A 16,791-nucleotide genomic window follows, 5' to 3' on the forward strand; every position below is an offset into this window, starting at 1 on the left:
CTTTCTTTTTGCCACTCTTGCATAAAATCCAGATTTGTGGAGTGCACGACTAATAGTTATCCTGTGGACAGATTCTCCCACCTGAGCCTTTTGATCTCTGCAGCTCCTCCAGAGTTACCATGGGCCTCTTGGCTGCTTCTCTGATTAATGCTCTCCTTGCCTGCTCTGTCAGTTTAGGTGGACGGCCATGTCTTGGTAGGTTTGCAGTTGTGCCATACTCTTTCCATTTTCGGATTATGGATTGAACAGTGCTCTGTGAGATGTTCAAAGCTTGGGATATTTTTTTATAACCTAACCCTGCTTTAAACTTCTCCACAACATTATCCCTGACCTGTCTGGTGTGTTCCTTGGCCTTCATGATGCTGTTTGTTCATTAAGGTTCTCTAACAAACCTCTGAGATCTTTACAGAACAGCTGTATTTATACTGAGATTCAATTTCACACTGGTGGACTCTATTTATTAATTGGGTGACTTCTGAAGGCAAATGGTTCAACTAGAAATTAGTTAGGGGTATCAGAAAAGGGGGCTGAATACAAATGCACGCCACACTTTTTAGATATTTATTTGTAAAAAAATGTGAAAACCATTTATATTTTCCTTCCACTTCATAATTATATGCCCCTTCGTGTTGGGCTATCACATACAATTCAAATAAAATAAATTTACGTTTTTGGTTGTAACATGACAAAATGTGGAAAATGTCAAGGGGTATGAATACTTTTTCAAGGCACTGTAGTTCTATTTTAATTCAAATCAATGTGCAGATTTGGGAAAGTAACCCCTATGATATGGACCATATACCTAAACATATCCAAACACCTGCCCAGCAACCATGATGTTGGCCCTCTACTCTTCTGGGAAGCCCTTCCACTAAAAATCAGAACAAAGGACTTTAGGTAGGCACAGATGGGCAATCCGACCTGGCTTATATTCCCTGTGCCCTTAAATCCCACAGGTATTCATTTTAAGAAGTGCAGTTACAAGCACAAAATACAGCCACAGCTTAGGTGCCAATGCAAAAGCATGTTCAGCTGAGGTGGTGAGCTAATGGGCTGCGTCTGAACTAGTTTGGTTATTTTACCCTTATCCCAGCAAACTGCCAAAATACACATCTTGAGAACTGTTACATAGGAAAAATTTAAAAATGTGTGTCATGCAACCAGGGACCAGAGCACTGAAGGCCCTCCTAAACCAGACCCCGTGTAGCCAAGGTGCTAGTTTTTAGTCCAACTCTACCAGTTTGCTGAATACAGAGTTGTATAAAGTACTTGAAATCCATACTTGAGTAAAAGTACAAGTGCTCGATCAAAAAGTGACTTGAGTAGAAGTACTAAAGTATTCAACATTTTTTGTACTTAAGTATTGCAAGTAGTTTTTTTTTAAAAAAATTTCTACTCAAGTACTGAAAGTAAAAGTACCAGTAGTTTTGAAAGAAAAAAATTGCTACTCAAGTACTGAAAGTAAAAGTACAAGTACTGTGTTATGTAGTTATTAAAGAAAGAAGTCAAAAGTTTGAACATCAAATTGTTTTTTATTATTTCAAATGCAGCTTTTATTTATACATACAGTAGCATTTATTTTCGTATGCGCTGATAATACACATGTTTTGAGCTTCATGAAACCTGCCATCTACTGTTCTGGCAGTGGTCATTTTTATAATTGTAACGAGTAACTATGCAGCACAAAAAAAAAAATATCGGAGTAGAAGTATTGAAATCATTTAAAAAATGTAGTGAAGTAAAAGTGGAAGTAGGAGAAAAAAATTCTACTCTAGGAAAGTACAGATACCGCCTTTCGGTACTTAAGTACAGTAGTGAAGTAGTTCTACTTAGTTACTATACATCTCTGGCTGAATAATACCTTTCTCAAAGCCCTATAAAAGGAGTTGCCTCAAACCCCTGAAATGGGCTGGCTATGTTCCTGTTTATTATTTAACCAATAAAACAATCAACTCAAATCTATAACTTACAGTGCTTCATTTTTGCCCACTGCACAACTTGTTAGAAAAACAGCATCTTATAATGCTGCCACGTTGCTAGTCACCATGCTGTCCTGGACAGCCCACCCTTCTGACAGTATTTGTTGCTGGAGATTAAATTATGAATTGAAATTTATTTCCAAAATCTTAGGTCTGTCTAGGAAATCCTTAAAGTTGAGAATGAGAAATAAAAAAAGACTCCATATGAATGCAACTCATATGTATTTATTGATATTTTTTTAATGCAAAAGCAGTGTGAATTGTGATTTGATTTCAGCCTTTTTAAGTTGAAGGAGCAGCACAATCAGTGCGTTCAGTCCTTGTGCTTGTAAGGAGCAAGAGAACTCTCATTAGAATAAAAAAATAAAAAATGCAGGTTCATACATTCATGTTCAAATACCTGTATTAGCTTCCCCAATAAAACAACACTGAATTGTGAAGAAAATCAATTTTTATTCCCTGTTTTCCAGCATTTCTGCCCCCTTTCAGCCCAATTTGTGAACATTAGTAAGAATAAACTTAGGCAGAACCTAGTCGCTTCAGTGAGCGTGTCTGAGGGAGGGAGCGTGTCAGCTGGAGTTCCCTTGCTCCACTCTTTCTGTCTTTTTATTTCTTGTTAAGATGCAGGCTCAGCATCCTTAGTTGCTAGGATGCAGGTAGCCACTGCCACTCGGTGTCCTTGGTTGCTAGGACCCAGGTGGCCAGACCGTACAGCATCTTTGGTTTCTTTGGTGCAGGTGGCTCTCTGTGTCCTAGCAATCAACAATAGTGTGATGCACAGACCACCTGTTTTCTAGCAGCCAAGGCTTCTATGCAGCAGGGGTACCTGCCCTCTAATGTCCAATAAAAAGACAGAAGGGGTTGAACAGGGGAACTGCCATATTCCTTGCATACCTATTGACAACGCTTGTCTTAGGAAAGCGCCTGAGACAAGCACAAGATATGTGGGCAGCTAACAGTTGGGGGGAGAGGCAAATAGCAAAATATGCATTATAAAACTTTTTCTTTGAAGGAGAGAAGATCAGCCTGCTGCTTATCCTTCAGTGTCCAATCACAGGCTCATGGCAGGTCTATGACAGCCTGGGCTCAGAAAAAGTGGGTTGACTGATGTTGGCTGCCATTCAGTATGGCAGGCTAGGTACATCTACCAGGCAAAAAACAAACACTGTGGATGTCTGTTTTAGGTAAGGTTAGTATTGCAGAAAAACCTTTTTTTTTTTCAATTTTATCTATTAATGGGCTCTTATTGTTATATTTAATATTTTTGGGTGGAATTATGCTTTAAATATACAGGTAGGTGGCAATACTTCGCAAATTTCTTATGTTTTTGTAGCAGCCCTTACTGACTTTTATTCCTAGAGTCTACTACAGCCAGAATCCATTCGGTATTGAATCCTGAATGGGGTTTGGAGAGAATGCTAGTAGTCTGCCAGGGCGTGTTTAACATTTCTGTAATACCAAAGTCATCTTTTTATATTTAACATCTGATGAAGAGTGGTGAGGAGGAATCGTGGAAATTAATGCATTAGAAATGCTAAAAAAATGCATGCCATCAGCCGTGGACTTTACCCAGGATTCCTGGCACCAGGAGGCTTGCTGTCAGACTTTGGCTGGCACTGTGAAATGATTAGAAAACTGAGCCTCTGTGTATAAATTTATAAATGTTTTCTTTGAAGCTTTGGATGTTACATGGATAATCTCGCATACTGAGATCTATTGTTGGCATGAAGGAGTCATTGTATAGGCAGGATACAAAGCTATGTTTTCAAAAGTCCCTGTCACCAATTTTACGTTTTGCAGGTAAAAGCACAGAAAAATCAAGTTTTTTTAAATGCTTATTTGTAGTGTTTTTTTTACTTTCCAAAAACAATATTTTATTAGTTTGCATTGTGCTCTCTATCCTGCCTATACAATGACTTATTCGTGCTAACAATAGATATCAGTATGCTAGATTATCCATGTAACATCCGAGGCTTTAAAGAAAACATTTATACTTTTATATATAGAGGCTCAGTTTCCAAATTGCAATGTGCCTCTGAATTTGACTACTTTAGAAGAGCCAATTCTCCAGTGCAGCCTCCTTCCTACTTGTAACTCATAGCCTTCTCCTCTTCTGGGAGTGCTTGACTGCTCTCTTTGTTGGCCCATCTCCTATGCCCCTCACTTCCCTTCCCTACATAACCTTTTATGTAGCTGCTGGGGTAGAAATGAAGGAGAATATTATACAGTTACACTTAGGTGTCTGCTCGGGTTGATAACATTACATCCAAAATGGCGGCACCCAGCAGCAGTCTCAGGGCTTCTTGATGTCTACACAAGGGAGGCTTTTACAGGTAAATAATGCGTATTGGGTACTCCCGTGCTATCACTGCTACTGAGATAGGTGAAAATATCAATAAAGTGAAGAAATAAAAAAAACTGAATAATCTGCTGGAAGCACCTAATGGCTTAACCCGTAGCTACTCTAATACAGATATATTATATAGTAAGTAGTGCTGCGCTAAAGTGTGTATAAAGTCACTAAAATTATTATATAAATCAAGATAAAGAAAATATAAAGTGTACCGTGTAGATAATGAACAGACAAGTATTGTTCAACACTGCAATAAATATTTAAAAATATATTAATTTCATGCAAGCAATATTATCAATTTCATGCAAACAATATTAGAATTTTTAACAGATCATTTTCACTAGTGAATATAAAAAAATAGGTAATTGCTATAAATGAATAAAGTGCAAAAGTAAATATAGTAGATGACCAATAGTCCAGTATATTGTGATAAGATGTATTAATCGAATATAGTAGTCTCTGAAGTATAATGTATGCTTTCACCATATTTGAGAAGGTGGAAGGCTTGTGTGTCTTTTTTTTACTCCGCTGTGACACCTCTGTGTTCTTTAGCCTCTCACCTTTATGATGATTTAGTTAAAGCATATAGATAGTCATATCTGTTTGGTGGTCCTGCTATGCGCGTCCACCTCCAGGGTCCTCTGGTGATCCTTCCCACCTAGTGGGTCTCTAGGGTGAATGGGGCCTCTATGGTATTCCTTGGTTTCTGCTTCCGGTTACGTCCCAGGTTATGTATATGTGTAAAAGAGACTTCCCATACAGGGGCGTACCTAGAGCATTTGGCACCCGGGGCGGATCCTATATCTGGCACCCCCCCCAGGCAACGAACATTGACGTGTCATGTGTAAAATGTATGGAGACCCCCTTTTACATTACACAGAACCCTTACCCCTGGACCCCTTTACATTACACAGCCCCCGTACCCCTGGACCCCTTTACATTACACAGCCCCTGTACCCCTGGACCCCTTTACATTACACAGCCCCCTTACCCCTGGACCCCTTTACATTACACAGCCCCTGTACCCCTGGACCCCTTTACATTACACAGCCCCCTTACCCCTGGACCCCTTTACATTACAGAGCCCCCGTACCCCTGGACCCCTTTACATTACACAGCCCCCTTACCCCTGGGCCCCTTTACATTACACAGCCCCCTTACCCCTGGACCCCTTTACATTACACAGCCCCCTTACCTCTGGACCCCTTTACATTACACAGCCCCTGTACATTACACAGCCCCCTTACCCCTGGACCCCTTTACATTACACAGCCCCCTTACCCCTGGACCCCTTTACATTACACAGCCCCTGTACCCCTGGACCCCTTTACATTACACTGCCCCCTTACCCCTGGACCCCTTTACATTACACAGCCCCCTTACCCCTGGACCCCTTTACATTACACTGCCCCCTTACCCCTGGACCCCTTTACATTACACAGCCCCCTTACCCCTGGACCCCTTTACATTACACAGCCCCCTTACCCCTGGACCCCTTTACATTACACTGCCCCCTTACCCCTGGACCCCTTTACATTACACAGCCCCCTTACCCCTGGACCCCTTTACATTACACAGCCCCCTTACCCCTGGACCCCTTTACATTACACAGCCCCCGTACCCCTGGACCCCTTTACATTACACTGCCCCCTTACCCCTGGACCCCTTTACATTACACAGCCCCCCATTGGAACCCTTTACATTACACAGCCCCATCCCCCATACAACCCTTTACATTACACAGCCCCCCAATATAACCCCTTTACAATACAAAGCCCCCACCAATAGAACCCCTCTACAATAAATCCCCCCATAGAACCCCTATACAATACAAAGCCCCCCCATAGAACCCCTATACAATACAAAGCCCCCCCATAGAACCCCTATACAATACAAAGCCCCCCCCCATACAACCCCTATACAATACAAAGCCCCCCCCATACAACCCCTATACAATACAAAGCCACCCCTCAAAAAAAGAACCCCTTTACAATACAAAGTCACCCCCCCCTCAAAATAACCCCTTCACAATACAAAGCCCCCCCGCCCCCCCCCTCAAAATAACCCCTTTACAATACAAAGCCCCCCCGCCCCCCCCCCTCAAAATAACCCCTTTACAATACAAAGCCCCCCCGCCCCCCTCAAAATAACCCCTTTACAATACAAAGCTCCCCCCCCTCAAAATAACCCCTTTACAATACAAAGCCCCCCCGCCCCCCCTACCTTTTTAGGAGGAGAGCGGAGGAGGAGGAACTGTTTAAAGCAGAGAGGATGTGAGAGACTCACTGTCACTCCCGAGCCCTGAATACACAGCGATCGGCGCCTCGGCGGGAACTGCAGAAGTTACTATGCTGGTTAATGAGCAGGTGAGGTGATTGGTTGATAGGCGGTCCTAGCAACCAATCGCCTTCTCATTAACCAGCATAGTAAACTGCGGCAGCGCCGATCGCTGTGTATTCAGGGCACGGGAGTGACAGTGAGTCTCTCACATCCTCTCTGCTTTAAACAGTTCCTCCTCCTCCGCGGCGGAAGCAGTCTGGCGGCCGGCCCCGGGTGTCACCCTGATCTTCCCTGACACACTGACACCCCCCTAATGTGTGGCACCCGGGGCGGACCACCCCCCCGCCCCCCCTATTGGTACGCCACTGTTCCCATAGCATAGTGACGTTTGGTAAAGGGTTTATTTAAAGCTAAAAGCAGTATTACTCACATTTAGAATAGTGAACAATGCATAATATCCATATATCCATATATCCAAAAACTCATATGTCTGCTGACAACACTTCGGGTATGCCTCGGCTCACGCCCAACGCATTTCGTCACAAACACGTGACTCCTTCAGTGGATAGAAGTGCATAGATGTTGTCCTTATATAACTCTATATAATTGTCTTATAGTTAAATAACATGTATAACATACAGTAAGTGCACCGATAACCTTTTGGGAAAATTATTTTAGAAATAAATGGTGTGCCGACAGGGCCGGCAGAGCCAGTTTAAATATCTTGTGGAACTAAGTTAATTACAATTTTAACAGTTCACATTTTGCACTTAAACTGACTATAAAACATAACCCCAATGTAATTTCAGAAAATCATTGAAGCTGAAATCCAGGCAGAAAAAAAGAGATTAATGCAGCTCTATATTCCATAATACATCATTAAATGTATTTTAAGAAAAAATGAAAACGTGAACTAACACCCTAAATATCAGTGTAGGCTGACCCTTTAAAAAATAAAAACGTTTTATTTTTGATGAAGACTATCTTGGTCAGAGCACATTATAGTTATTCTGTCTTTCTCTACAGGTAGCAGGGAAGCTGCTTTCACCTACGCAATCACTGCCGCCGGAGTGGCACATGCAGTGACTTCTGCCTGCAGCCAGGGAAACTTCAGTAACTGCGGCTGTGACCGGGAAAAGCAGGGCTACTACAACCAGGAAGAAGGCTGGAAGTGGGGAGGATGCTCGGCTGACATCAAATATGGCATTGAGTTCTCCAGGAAGTTTGTGGATGCTCGGGAAATAAGGAAGAATGCCCGGCGGCTCATGAACTTACACAACAATGAGGCCGGAAGAAAGGTAATTCAGGAATCTAGACATGATGTGATGTTTCTAGTGGTGTGGAGATCAGCAAATTTACCGTGGAATACAGCTATTCATTCTTAAGGTCCAACTCCAGAAATTTCCCTTAGCCTGTAAGCCCACCTATGGTGTTAAAGTAACTCATTGTTTTACAGTACTGACCCTCGATCTTCTTGTCTAAATAATGCTTTAAATGTAAAAAAAAAAAAAAAATTTTATATTTTTTATATAGTTACACTGGTCCTAGTTGAACCAATGTAACTAAGCATATACCATACCTGGCAGATGCCCCTAGAATCTTGAAATCACTGAAGTAGACAAGGCTACTTCAATGATCGCCACTTGCTTCCGGGTGTTGAGCCGAGCTTCTGCTGAATTCTAAAAACAGGAGGTCAAACGCTTGGCATAGGTGCCATTTAGAGAATGTTTGCTGTTTTTGGATGAATGCAAAGTGTTCTCTGATTGGATGAGGTGGAGATCACTCCACTCCAGGCTCTTACCAAGCATGCAGCCTGGCAGGCCAGGAAGGGGGAATGAGCGTGGGCATCTTCCCCCACTAAACCTTACCTCACCAAATGCCCTTCACATGGGGGGGGGTACCTTGGCAGATGACAATTAAGTATAAATAAAGGGACAAGGTATCCCAGTTGACGACATTGACCAAATATGGATATGACTATACCGGCTGCTCTGTTTACATGGTCAGGTATTCCTGCCCAGTAAATGAATGGGGCTGAATAACACCACTGGTTGCTATGGACGCAGAGGGTGCCAGCCTCCACCGCTTTCTTAACAGCAGTGACAGTAGAAAAAGGAAACTGTCATATATAGTAGCGAAAGAAAAACCACTACAATATATGATGCTGGCTCCTGTGGAACGGGCTTAAAATCCAGCATTTGGACGATCGCCTGAACAAGAAAAGTTCAGACCAAACTGAGAGCTCATCCCTAATCTGAACCAGTGAATGCACAATTGTCTAGCACAATGGCAAATGCTTTCTCTGTCTCCCTGTAAGTAATTAATCTTATGCGTGTACCTAAATTCCTGATTGCCAGTTTTGGCTGCAACAGTTTTGTTATTAAAGTGGAGTTCCACCCTATTTTTATACTTACCTCCATCTTCTCGCTCCGGGTCACCTGAAAAAGAAATGGATAATCGCATATTTTTTTTTTTTTTACTTACCTCGTAGCGAAGAAAAAATACTTACCTTACTTCCTTCTTCCTCCTTCCTCGGCCGCGGCCCGTCGTCACTTCCTGGCTCTGCAATGATTCCTGGGAGCTGGACGTCATAGCTCCCAGGAATCATTGCGCCTGCACCGGCCCCGACGTCAGTTCCGGGTCGCGCGCGTCATCCCCTTCTAAACAGCTTCTGGGCATGCCCAGAAGCTGTGGAGGGGTGACGCGCGCGACCCGGAAGTGACGTCGGGGCCGGCGCAGAGCATCGTGGGACCACAGAAGGCGGAAGAAGACGCCGAAGAGGACGCGCTGGCTTCAAGCTGCCCACATCTGAGATGGCAGCGCTGGACAAGACGTTTGCAAGGTAAGTATTTCGTCTTGCAGGTAAGTGCAACCCGGGACAGATCAGAGGCTAGCCATTGTGGAATGCACTAGCCCTGACTGTCCGGGGGGTATTAAAAAAAAAAAAAAAAAATCCAGGGTGGAACTCCGCTTTAAGTGACTGCTTTTTCCCTCTGTCTATTTATGATCCTAGACAAGCAGGAAATGCAGCCCAATCATTTCTCTTTATTAGTGAAATTATGGTAGCAAGGTTTCCTCATGAAGATAAAATAAAGAAAACAAAATATATTTGATATGTTTTATATGAGTTGGCTGTGGCGATTGGCTCAGAATCCTGTATATGGTTTAAGCAGCTTGTTTCTGCTTAATATTTCCATCATTACAAACAGTAATACATGGACATCTCTGCCAGGTCGTAGGGGGCCATTAGGCTGTGGTCTGATGAAAGTTAGCTTTCGCTGACTCCGCTTGGCTCCCACTCATAAAACCATAAAGAGGCCCTGTCGCCAGATCTTTCATTACAACTAAAAAACTTCTCAGAAGATTACATGTGGATTTACCCTAATTTAAGCATGTTATTTACATGTTAAAGCCACTCTTACGTAAAACATCCAGAAGCCCTGAGACATCTTGGATGTGATGCCCCAGCAAACTCAGAGCTATCACTCAAGTGTCACTCCATTGTATACCCCTTTTTCCTACTCTGGCTGCTAAATTAAAGGTTATGTAGGGAGGGGAGGAATAAAGAAGCTGGGCCACCACAGAGGAGAGGGCTATGATATGTAAAGAGGGAGATGGCTCTGCTAGGGAAATATTCTAGAAAATTCAAAGGCACATTGCAAGTGAATAAAAAATAATTAATGGAAAGTAAAAACACAGAAGGTAAGCATTTAAAATACCTGATTTGTCTGTAAATTTACCTGTACTTTTTTTTTACGTTGGTGGTAGGATCTCTCTTTACCGGTAGATTTGGTCACACTTCTCATATCGACATATGATATAGTTTAAACATACATATAGAAATTGTTTCACCTCCCAAAAGATTGTATGATAATGCAAAGTATCTTTCCAGATAACCAAACTCTACCGCACCATACGGCCTCGTGTCTCGTGAGAGGAAAAAATGCTTTCCAGAACATGCAGTTCAGCAAATGCCCAAACACTCTGGAACAGTAGTGCAAAAGCAGAAAGCTTTACATTTAAGTGGTACCTTCTTTTGGCCAGCTTTAACCAGTTGCCGACCACCCGCTTTTACTGCGGCAAGGTGGCTCAGCTGCGTGAACCGATGTAACTGTACGCCGGTCACGTGCGGGGCTAGGGGACGCACGCATGCTGTCCCTACGATGTTCTGTTTCGGTTCAGAACTGATCAATCATCAGGTCTAGGCAAATTATTTTTGGCCTGGACCTGGTGATCGGTTCTGACCAATTGCAGAATGTCTTGTGCCTGTGTAATGTAAACACAGGCACAGGAAATTATGCAGTCTTCTCTCCTAGAGCCCTTTTCGGTTCCAGCGTGAGAGAAGAGAACATCAACTGTGAGTACACAAGCACTACACTAACACCAGTACACATATGCACACATTTAACCCCCTGATGACCCCCCAGTTAACCCTTTCACTGCCTGTAACAGTGTCACTATATACATTATACAGGTCATTTACTGATCACTGTATTAGTGTCACTTATGACTTCAGTTAGTGTGAGAGACAGTTAGTGGTAGTTAGAGGCAGTCCTAGATAGGTTTATGGTACCCGCCATACATCCCCTAATAAAGATTTAACCCCCTGATCACCCCCAGTTAACCCCTTCCTTGCCCTGTTCAAGTGTCACTATGATAATGTACAGATCTTTTTTCTGATCACTGTATTAGTGTCACAGGTGACATCAGTTAGCGTTAACGTTAGTTAGCATCAATACAGGATAGCATCAGATTGTCCACCGCATATTTAGTAATACATTTTAACCCTTTGATTGCCAGTGACACACAAACTAAATACCTCTATTACTGGTATAGTGTCTGAACAGATCAATATCTTTGATCTGATCAGAACTAAACTAGCGTCCCCAATAGTTTAGAAAAGTGCAAACGCAGTGTTAGCAGGATCAGCTCTGACACCTGCCAGCGCCTGCATTTAGCCCCTCTGCCCATCCCCCAAGAAGTGCAGTATCAGCAGATTACTGTCACTTCCGATACACAGCATGCTAAACCGCAGCGTTAGCTGAGTCAGGCCTGACCTCTGCTAGCACTAGCAGTTAACTTTTTTTGTAGCGGTTCAAACAGTCCTTGGCAACCAGGTGCTTTTTTATCTGTGAGTCACACTAGGTACCTATAAATATTGGCCAAAATTATTGGCCAAAATGTCCAAACAGAGGTACACCAGTGAAGAGGCCTACACGATGCTGAGCATGACAGATGAGAGCAATGGGGAAGCCTCATATTTGAACCTGTAGAGAGCAATAGCACCCTGACAGATAGCTCTGATGACGGAGTAGTGGTCCCTCTTAAGGTCAGGCGTACCCGACCCCGTTCTTCTGTTGCTGAGGTGCAACAATCACAAGATTCTCGTACGCAGCAGAGTGTCAGTACTAGTGCCGCTCAACCTTCTGGTGAACTGGCAAGCACCAGCCGCCTAGTACATCCTGGTTATAGTCAAACTAGCACTGCAGTAACACTTGGTGATGTGGCGAGTCCCATAAGTGCAGTTCAAGCTGGTGCGGTGGCTAGCACAAGTAGTGTCCCAAAGCCACCAATAATTCGAAGACAGGCCCGTAAAGCCCATAGTGTCCTTCCTGATGCACTTGCAAATCCTGATTGGGAGCCCACCACTTCTGCAGCGCCCGTAATTCTCCCATTCACTGGCCAACCCCGAATTCAGGTGGAAACAGCCGATTTTACTCTCCTTGGTTTTTATGAGCTGTTTTTCACGGAAGATCTGTACAGATTTATTGTGGACCAAAGCAATTTTTATGCTGGTCAATTCATCGCCGCAAATCCGAATTTGACCCTTGCCAGAGAATTTGCATGGAAACGTATCACTGTTTCCAAATTTAAAACCTTTCTGGGCCTATCCCTCCTCATTGACATTACTAACAGTGAGTTGTGGTCATATTGGTCCACTGACCCAATCCATTATATGTTTTTTGCTGCCATGGCCAGGACTAGATACAAGCAAATCTTGCGGTTCATGTACTTCAGTGACAATGAACTCTGTCAACCTTGGGGTGACCCTGGATATGACTGGCTCCACAAATTTCGGCCCCTCGTAAATCACTTCAGAAGTTTGCAGTCTTGTATACAACCCAACAAGCTGTCTGCGCTGATGAGTCCCTGATTTAATTTTCTGGCCGCCTTTCTTTTAATTTCTCCTCAGCAAGCGTGCCAGATATGGGGTCTAGATGTATAAGCTCTGTGATAGGGCCACATGCTATACATGTAGTTTCCGGATTTAGGAGGTGAAAGATAGCAATATGGAGCCCCCCAACTGCCCAGACTATATGGGGAGCAACGGCAAGATTGTTTGGGTTGGTGTCCCCCTTATTCGGAAAGGGGTACCATTTATACATGGACAATTATTACACAATCGTTCCACTTTTTAGTCACCTTTTTGGTTTTGGAATTGGCAGATGTGGCACCATGTGACCTAATCACCGGGGCTTCCCACAACAGCTTGTAGATTCCCAACCTAGACGGGGGGAGGGAGCCTGCTTGAAGTGTAATAAATTGCTTGCAGTGAAGTGGAGGGACACACTGAAAGTTTTTGTTCTGTCCTCCATTCACACGACAGTCCAAATTGCAACAGTGGCTGGAGTTGAGAAGCTCCTCTGTGTCCACGAATACAACCTTAACATGAGAGGGGTGGACTTCAACGACCAGATGATGGTGCCGTACTTAATTGCCCGTAAGGCCAGACACTGGAACAAAAAAGTGTCTGTATACTTATTCCAATTGCCTCTGCTAAATGCTTATGTGCTATACAAAGCATCAGGAAGAAGTGGATCCTTCCTAAAATTCCAGGAAGAGACCATCACAGCCCTTCTGTAACCAGAAGGTGCTGTGGCCTAAATTCAAAATCCTGATGAAGTGAGCCGGCTGCATGAGAGGCATTTTCCGGATGTCCTCTCTAGTACCCCTACCCAAAGAGCACCCCAAAGAAGATGGCGCGTCTGTTGAAAACGCGGATATAGGCGTGACACCCATTTTTTTTTTTTGCCCCTCCTGTCCTGGCCAACCTGGTCTGTACATTGGGGACTGTTTCCATCGCTACCACACACTAATAGAGTATTAGTATAGGGTACAGCATGGCACAGTCTAGGGCACACTTTCACACAGGGTCTCGAAAGATGTTAGATGGCTATCGCATTTTGAGAGACCCTAGCCTGGAACTTTTAAAGTTTTTTTACAGTTACAAAAAAAGTGTAAAAAAAGAGCCCCATGGGCTGAACAAAACAAAAGAACATTGTGTGTATGTTCATCATTAGAAGTGGTGGGAGGTCTAATGTTGGGCATACCACACACTTTCTGGCAGATTTCTTCATCCACATCGATCAATGTGAATAGAGGAATCTGTCTTTTTTTGTTCAGCACACAGGCTGCATGAAAAAAAAGAACCTTACAATATATGCTCAACAAGGACCAGCAACGTACAGGTACGTCGCTGGTTTTTGAGTGGTCATACCAGGATGATGTCTGCAGATTTAGACATCATCTTGGTATAATTTTTTACAGCCAGCGGTCACCTTTCAAAGCAATCCTAGTGGATAATTACCCTCTAGACTGCTTGTACAAGCAGTGGGAGAGGACCCCCCTTCCTGACGCTTTCCACAGTTTTCTCGGGCTCTCCTGTCCCACCTGGTAAGCCGAGACTGCAGCCGGTGGATCCGTCAGCTGACCATAGAGCTGAATGGAGACCAGAATGGCTCCAATCATTTCTATGGCCTAAGATACGGGAAGCAATGAGCATTTCATGTCTTCGGTTTCGCCAGGAATAAACAGCGCCATTGGGAAACTGGGAAAGCATCTTATCACACCAATCTTGTTGTGGTCAGATGCTTTAAGGGCAAAGGAGAGATCTAGAGTCTTTTTTTTAGAGAGTTTTTTTAAAAAAGAGTACCTGTCACTACGTATTGCTATCATAGGGGATATTTAAATTCCCTGTGATAACAATATTAATGATAAAAAAAATTAAAAAAAAATGAAAGGGAAGGTGTCAAAATAAAATAAAAAAGCAAAATAAATAATAATAAAAAAAATTGTTTTGTTCAGTCCATGGGGCTCTTGTTCCCCCGTGTTTGCATGAAAAGGCGAACGCAAGCATCGGTCTGGTGTCATATGTAAACAGCAATTTCAGCATGCATGTGAGGTATAAAATATTCCATGGACTCAACATGCCTCTCAGCAAATAGCTTGGGTGTCTACTTTCCGAAAAGGGGTAATTTGGGTGGGCCAACTCAATATTGAACCCTACAGACTAAGACTGGGATACCAATAAAGTTCATGTGCATGTAAAGGCAGGTGTCCCAATACTTATGACAACATAGTGTTAATCAATCAAGTTAGCAAAAAACATAGCTTTAACTCCAAAATTAAATACATTAATATCTTACAGAAGTGGTACTCAACCACGTACCCCGTGTAGGTCTTAGATACTTTTAAAGTAACTCAGGGACCACTGGCAGCGCCATTGTCCAGCATGCTGCACTGGGTCCTGCAGTGATTTTTTTTTTTTTATTTAAAAATTTAGTAGTGGTCCTGTGTGCAGTTTTCTTTAATAATAATTAAGCTACTTATAGCATTAGGACATTTCATAGGTTGTGATAGCTTTCTTTGAAAAGAGGACTAATTTTGTAGAAAAAAGACCAACGACATCGAAAGCCTTTAAAGGAACAACTGAATCATCATTTTTTATATACTATGGCTACTCAAGTATTGTGTTACCAGATTTGGGTTAGAAGGCTGAATCTTTTTTTTTTTTTAGGCCTTCTTGGCTCCCTATGCTGTGGGGGCCCACAGCAGTCTATCGGAATGCTAAATCCATAATTATACCCTTTAGGTGAGGTAATAGGTGCATGAGAAGCAACTGTTCTACAGAAGCACATGACTAGGGACCACACAGAGGCTTGACCAATTGACCTCTCACCTCACAAGTACAAGAGCTGGCTACACGGTCAGGAAAGTGGTTAATTACTAAATTAGCCCTCTAAAAATGTTCAGCGATGCTCTGTGGGTGTGAAAGGTGAAAGAGAGTCATAAATACACCACAGAGAATCCCAATCATTTGCCTAGAGCACAGTGGCGTAGCGTGGGGGGTGCAGGGGGGGCCGGCCGCACCGGGCGCAACGTCTCGGGGGGCGCATCCGCAGTATCACTCTGTCTGACTCTGACATACACAGTTCACACACTGTCTGCGGCTGCCTCCATCTTTAGGCTGGGATATGTCCAGCGCGGCTGCCCTATGGCTGAAAATGGCGGGTCGGGGCGGGGCTAGACTGTGTCTCACCTGCCCATTGGTCAGTGGCGGCTGGTGCGTTGGGGGCGCAGGGGCGCTGCACCCCCCCATCCATGCCCCCGGCCCCCTAATCTACATGCGGGGCGCCGGACGCATGGAGTTCAATGGGGTTTTTTTTTTTTTATCACCTGATTAGAGCCAGAGGCTCTAATAGGCTTCAGAAAAGGGTGGACCCAGGGGGTGCACTGCTCTGAGCCCACCCATTATGTGACACTAGCGAATGAAAATTTGCTATTGTCACACGGATCCTCCTTCTGGCCGAAAGGCGAATGCATGCCATTGGCCCAGGAGGAGGCGGGAGGACTCGAGGAGACGCGGGGAACTGAGGAGAAGCCGCCGCTGCAGGTAAGTCTCTCTACATTGAAAGGAGGCACGATGATCTCTCTGCATTGAAGGGGGGCACGGCACGCTGGTCACTCTGCATTGAATGGAGGCACGCTAGTCTCTCTGCATTGAAGGGGGCAAGCTGGTCTCTCTGCATTGAAAGGGGGCACACTGGTCTCTCTGCATTGAAAGGGGGCACGCTGTTCATTCTGCATTGAAAGGGGGCACGCTGTTCATTCTGCATTGAATGGGGGCACACTGTTCATTCTGCATTGAAAGGGGGCACGCTGGTCTCTCTGCATTGAAAGGGGGCACGCTGGTCATTCTGCATTGAAAGGGGGCACGCTGGTCATTCTGCATTGAAAGGGGGCACGCTGGTCATTCTGCATTGAAAGGGGGCACGCTGGTCATTCTGCATTGAAAGGGGGCACGCTGTTCATTCTGCATTGAAAGGGGGCACGCTGTTCATTCTGCATTGAATGGGGGCTCACTGTTCATTCTGCATTGAATGGGGGCACGCTGGTCTC

At 44.0% G+C, this 16,791-nt stretch overlaps 1 protein-coding gene across 2 annotated transcripts in view; it reads left to right on the forward strand.

Moving 5' to 3' along the window:
• Nucleotides 1–16,791, forward strand: part of WNT7B (Wnt family member 7B) — a 230,103-nt gene that overhangs the window by 199,768 nt on the left and 13,544 nt on the right. For both annotated transcript variants that reach the window (XM_082255766.1, XM_082255765.1), the window contains exon 3: nucleotides 7,639–7,910. In XM_082255766.1, the coding sequence (XP_082111892.1) occupies nucleotides 7,639–7,910 (272 nt within the window). The remainder of the gene's footprint in view (nucleotides 1–7,638; nucleotides 7,911–16,791) is intronic.

This window comes from Pelophylax lessonae (genome assembly GCF_965119305.1).
Source record: "Pelophylax lessonae genome assembly, chromosome: 4".
In the NCBI taxonomy this organism is placed as follows: Eukaryota; Metazoa; Chordata; class Amphibia; order Anura; family Ranidae; genus Pelophylax; species Pelophylax lessonae.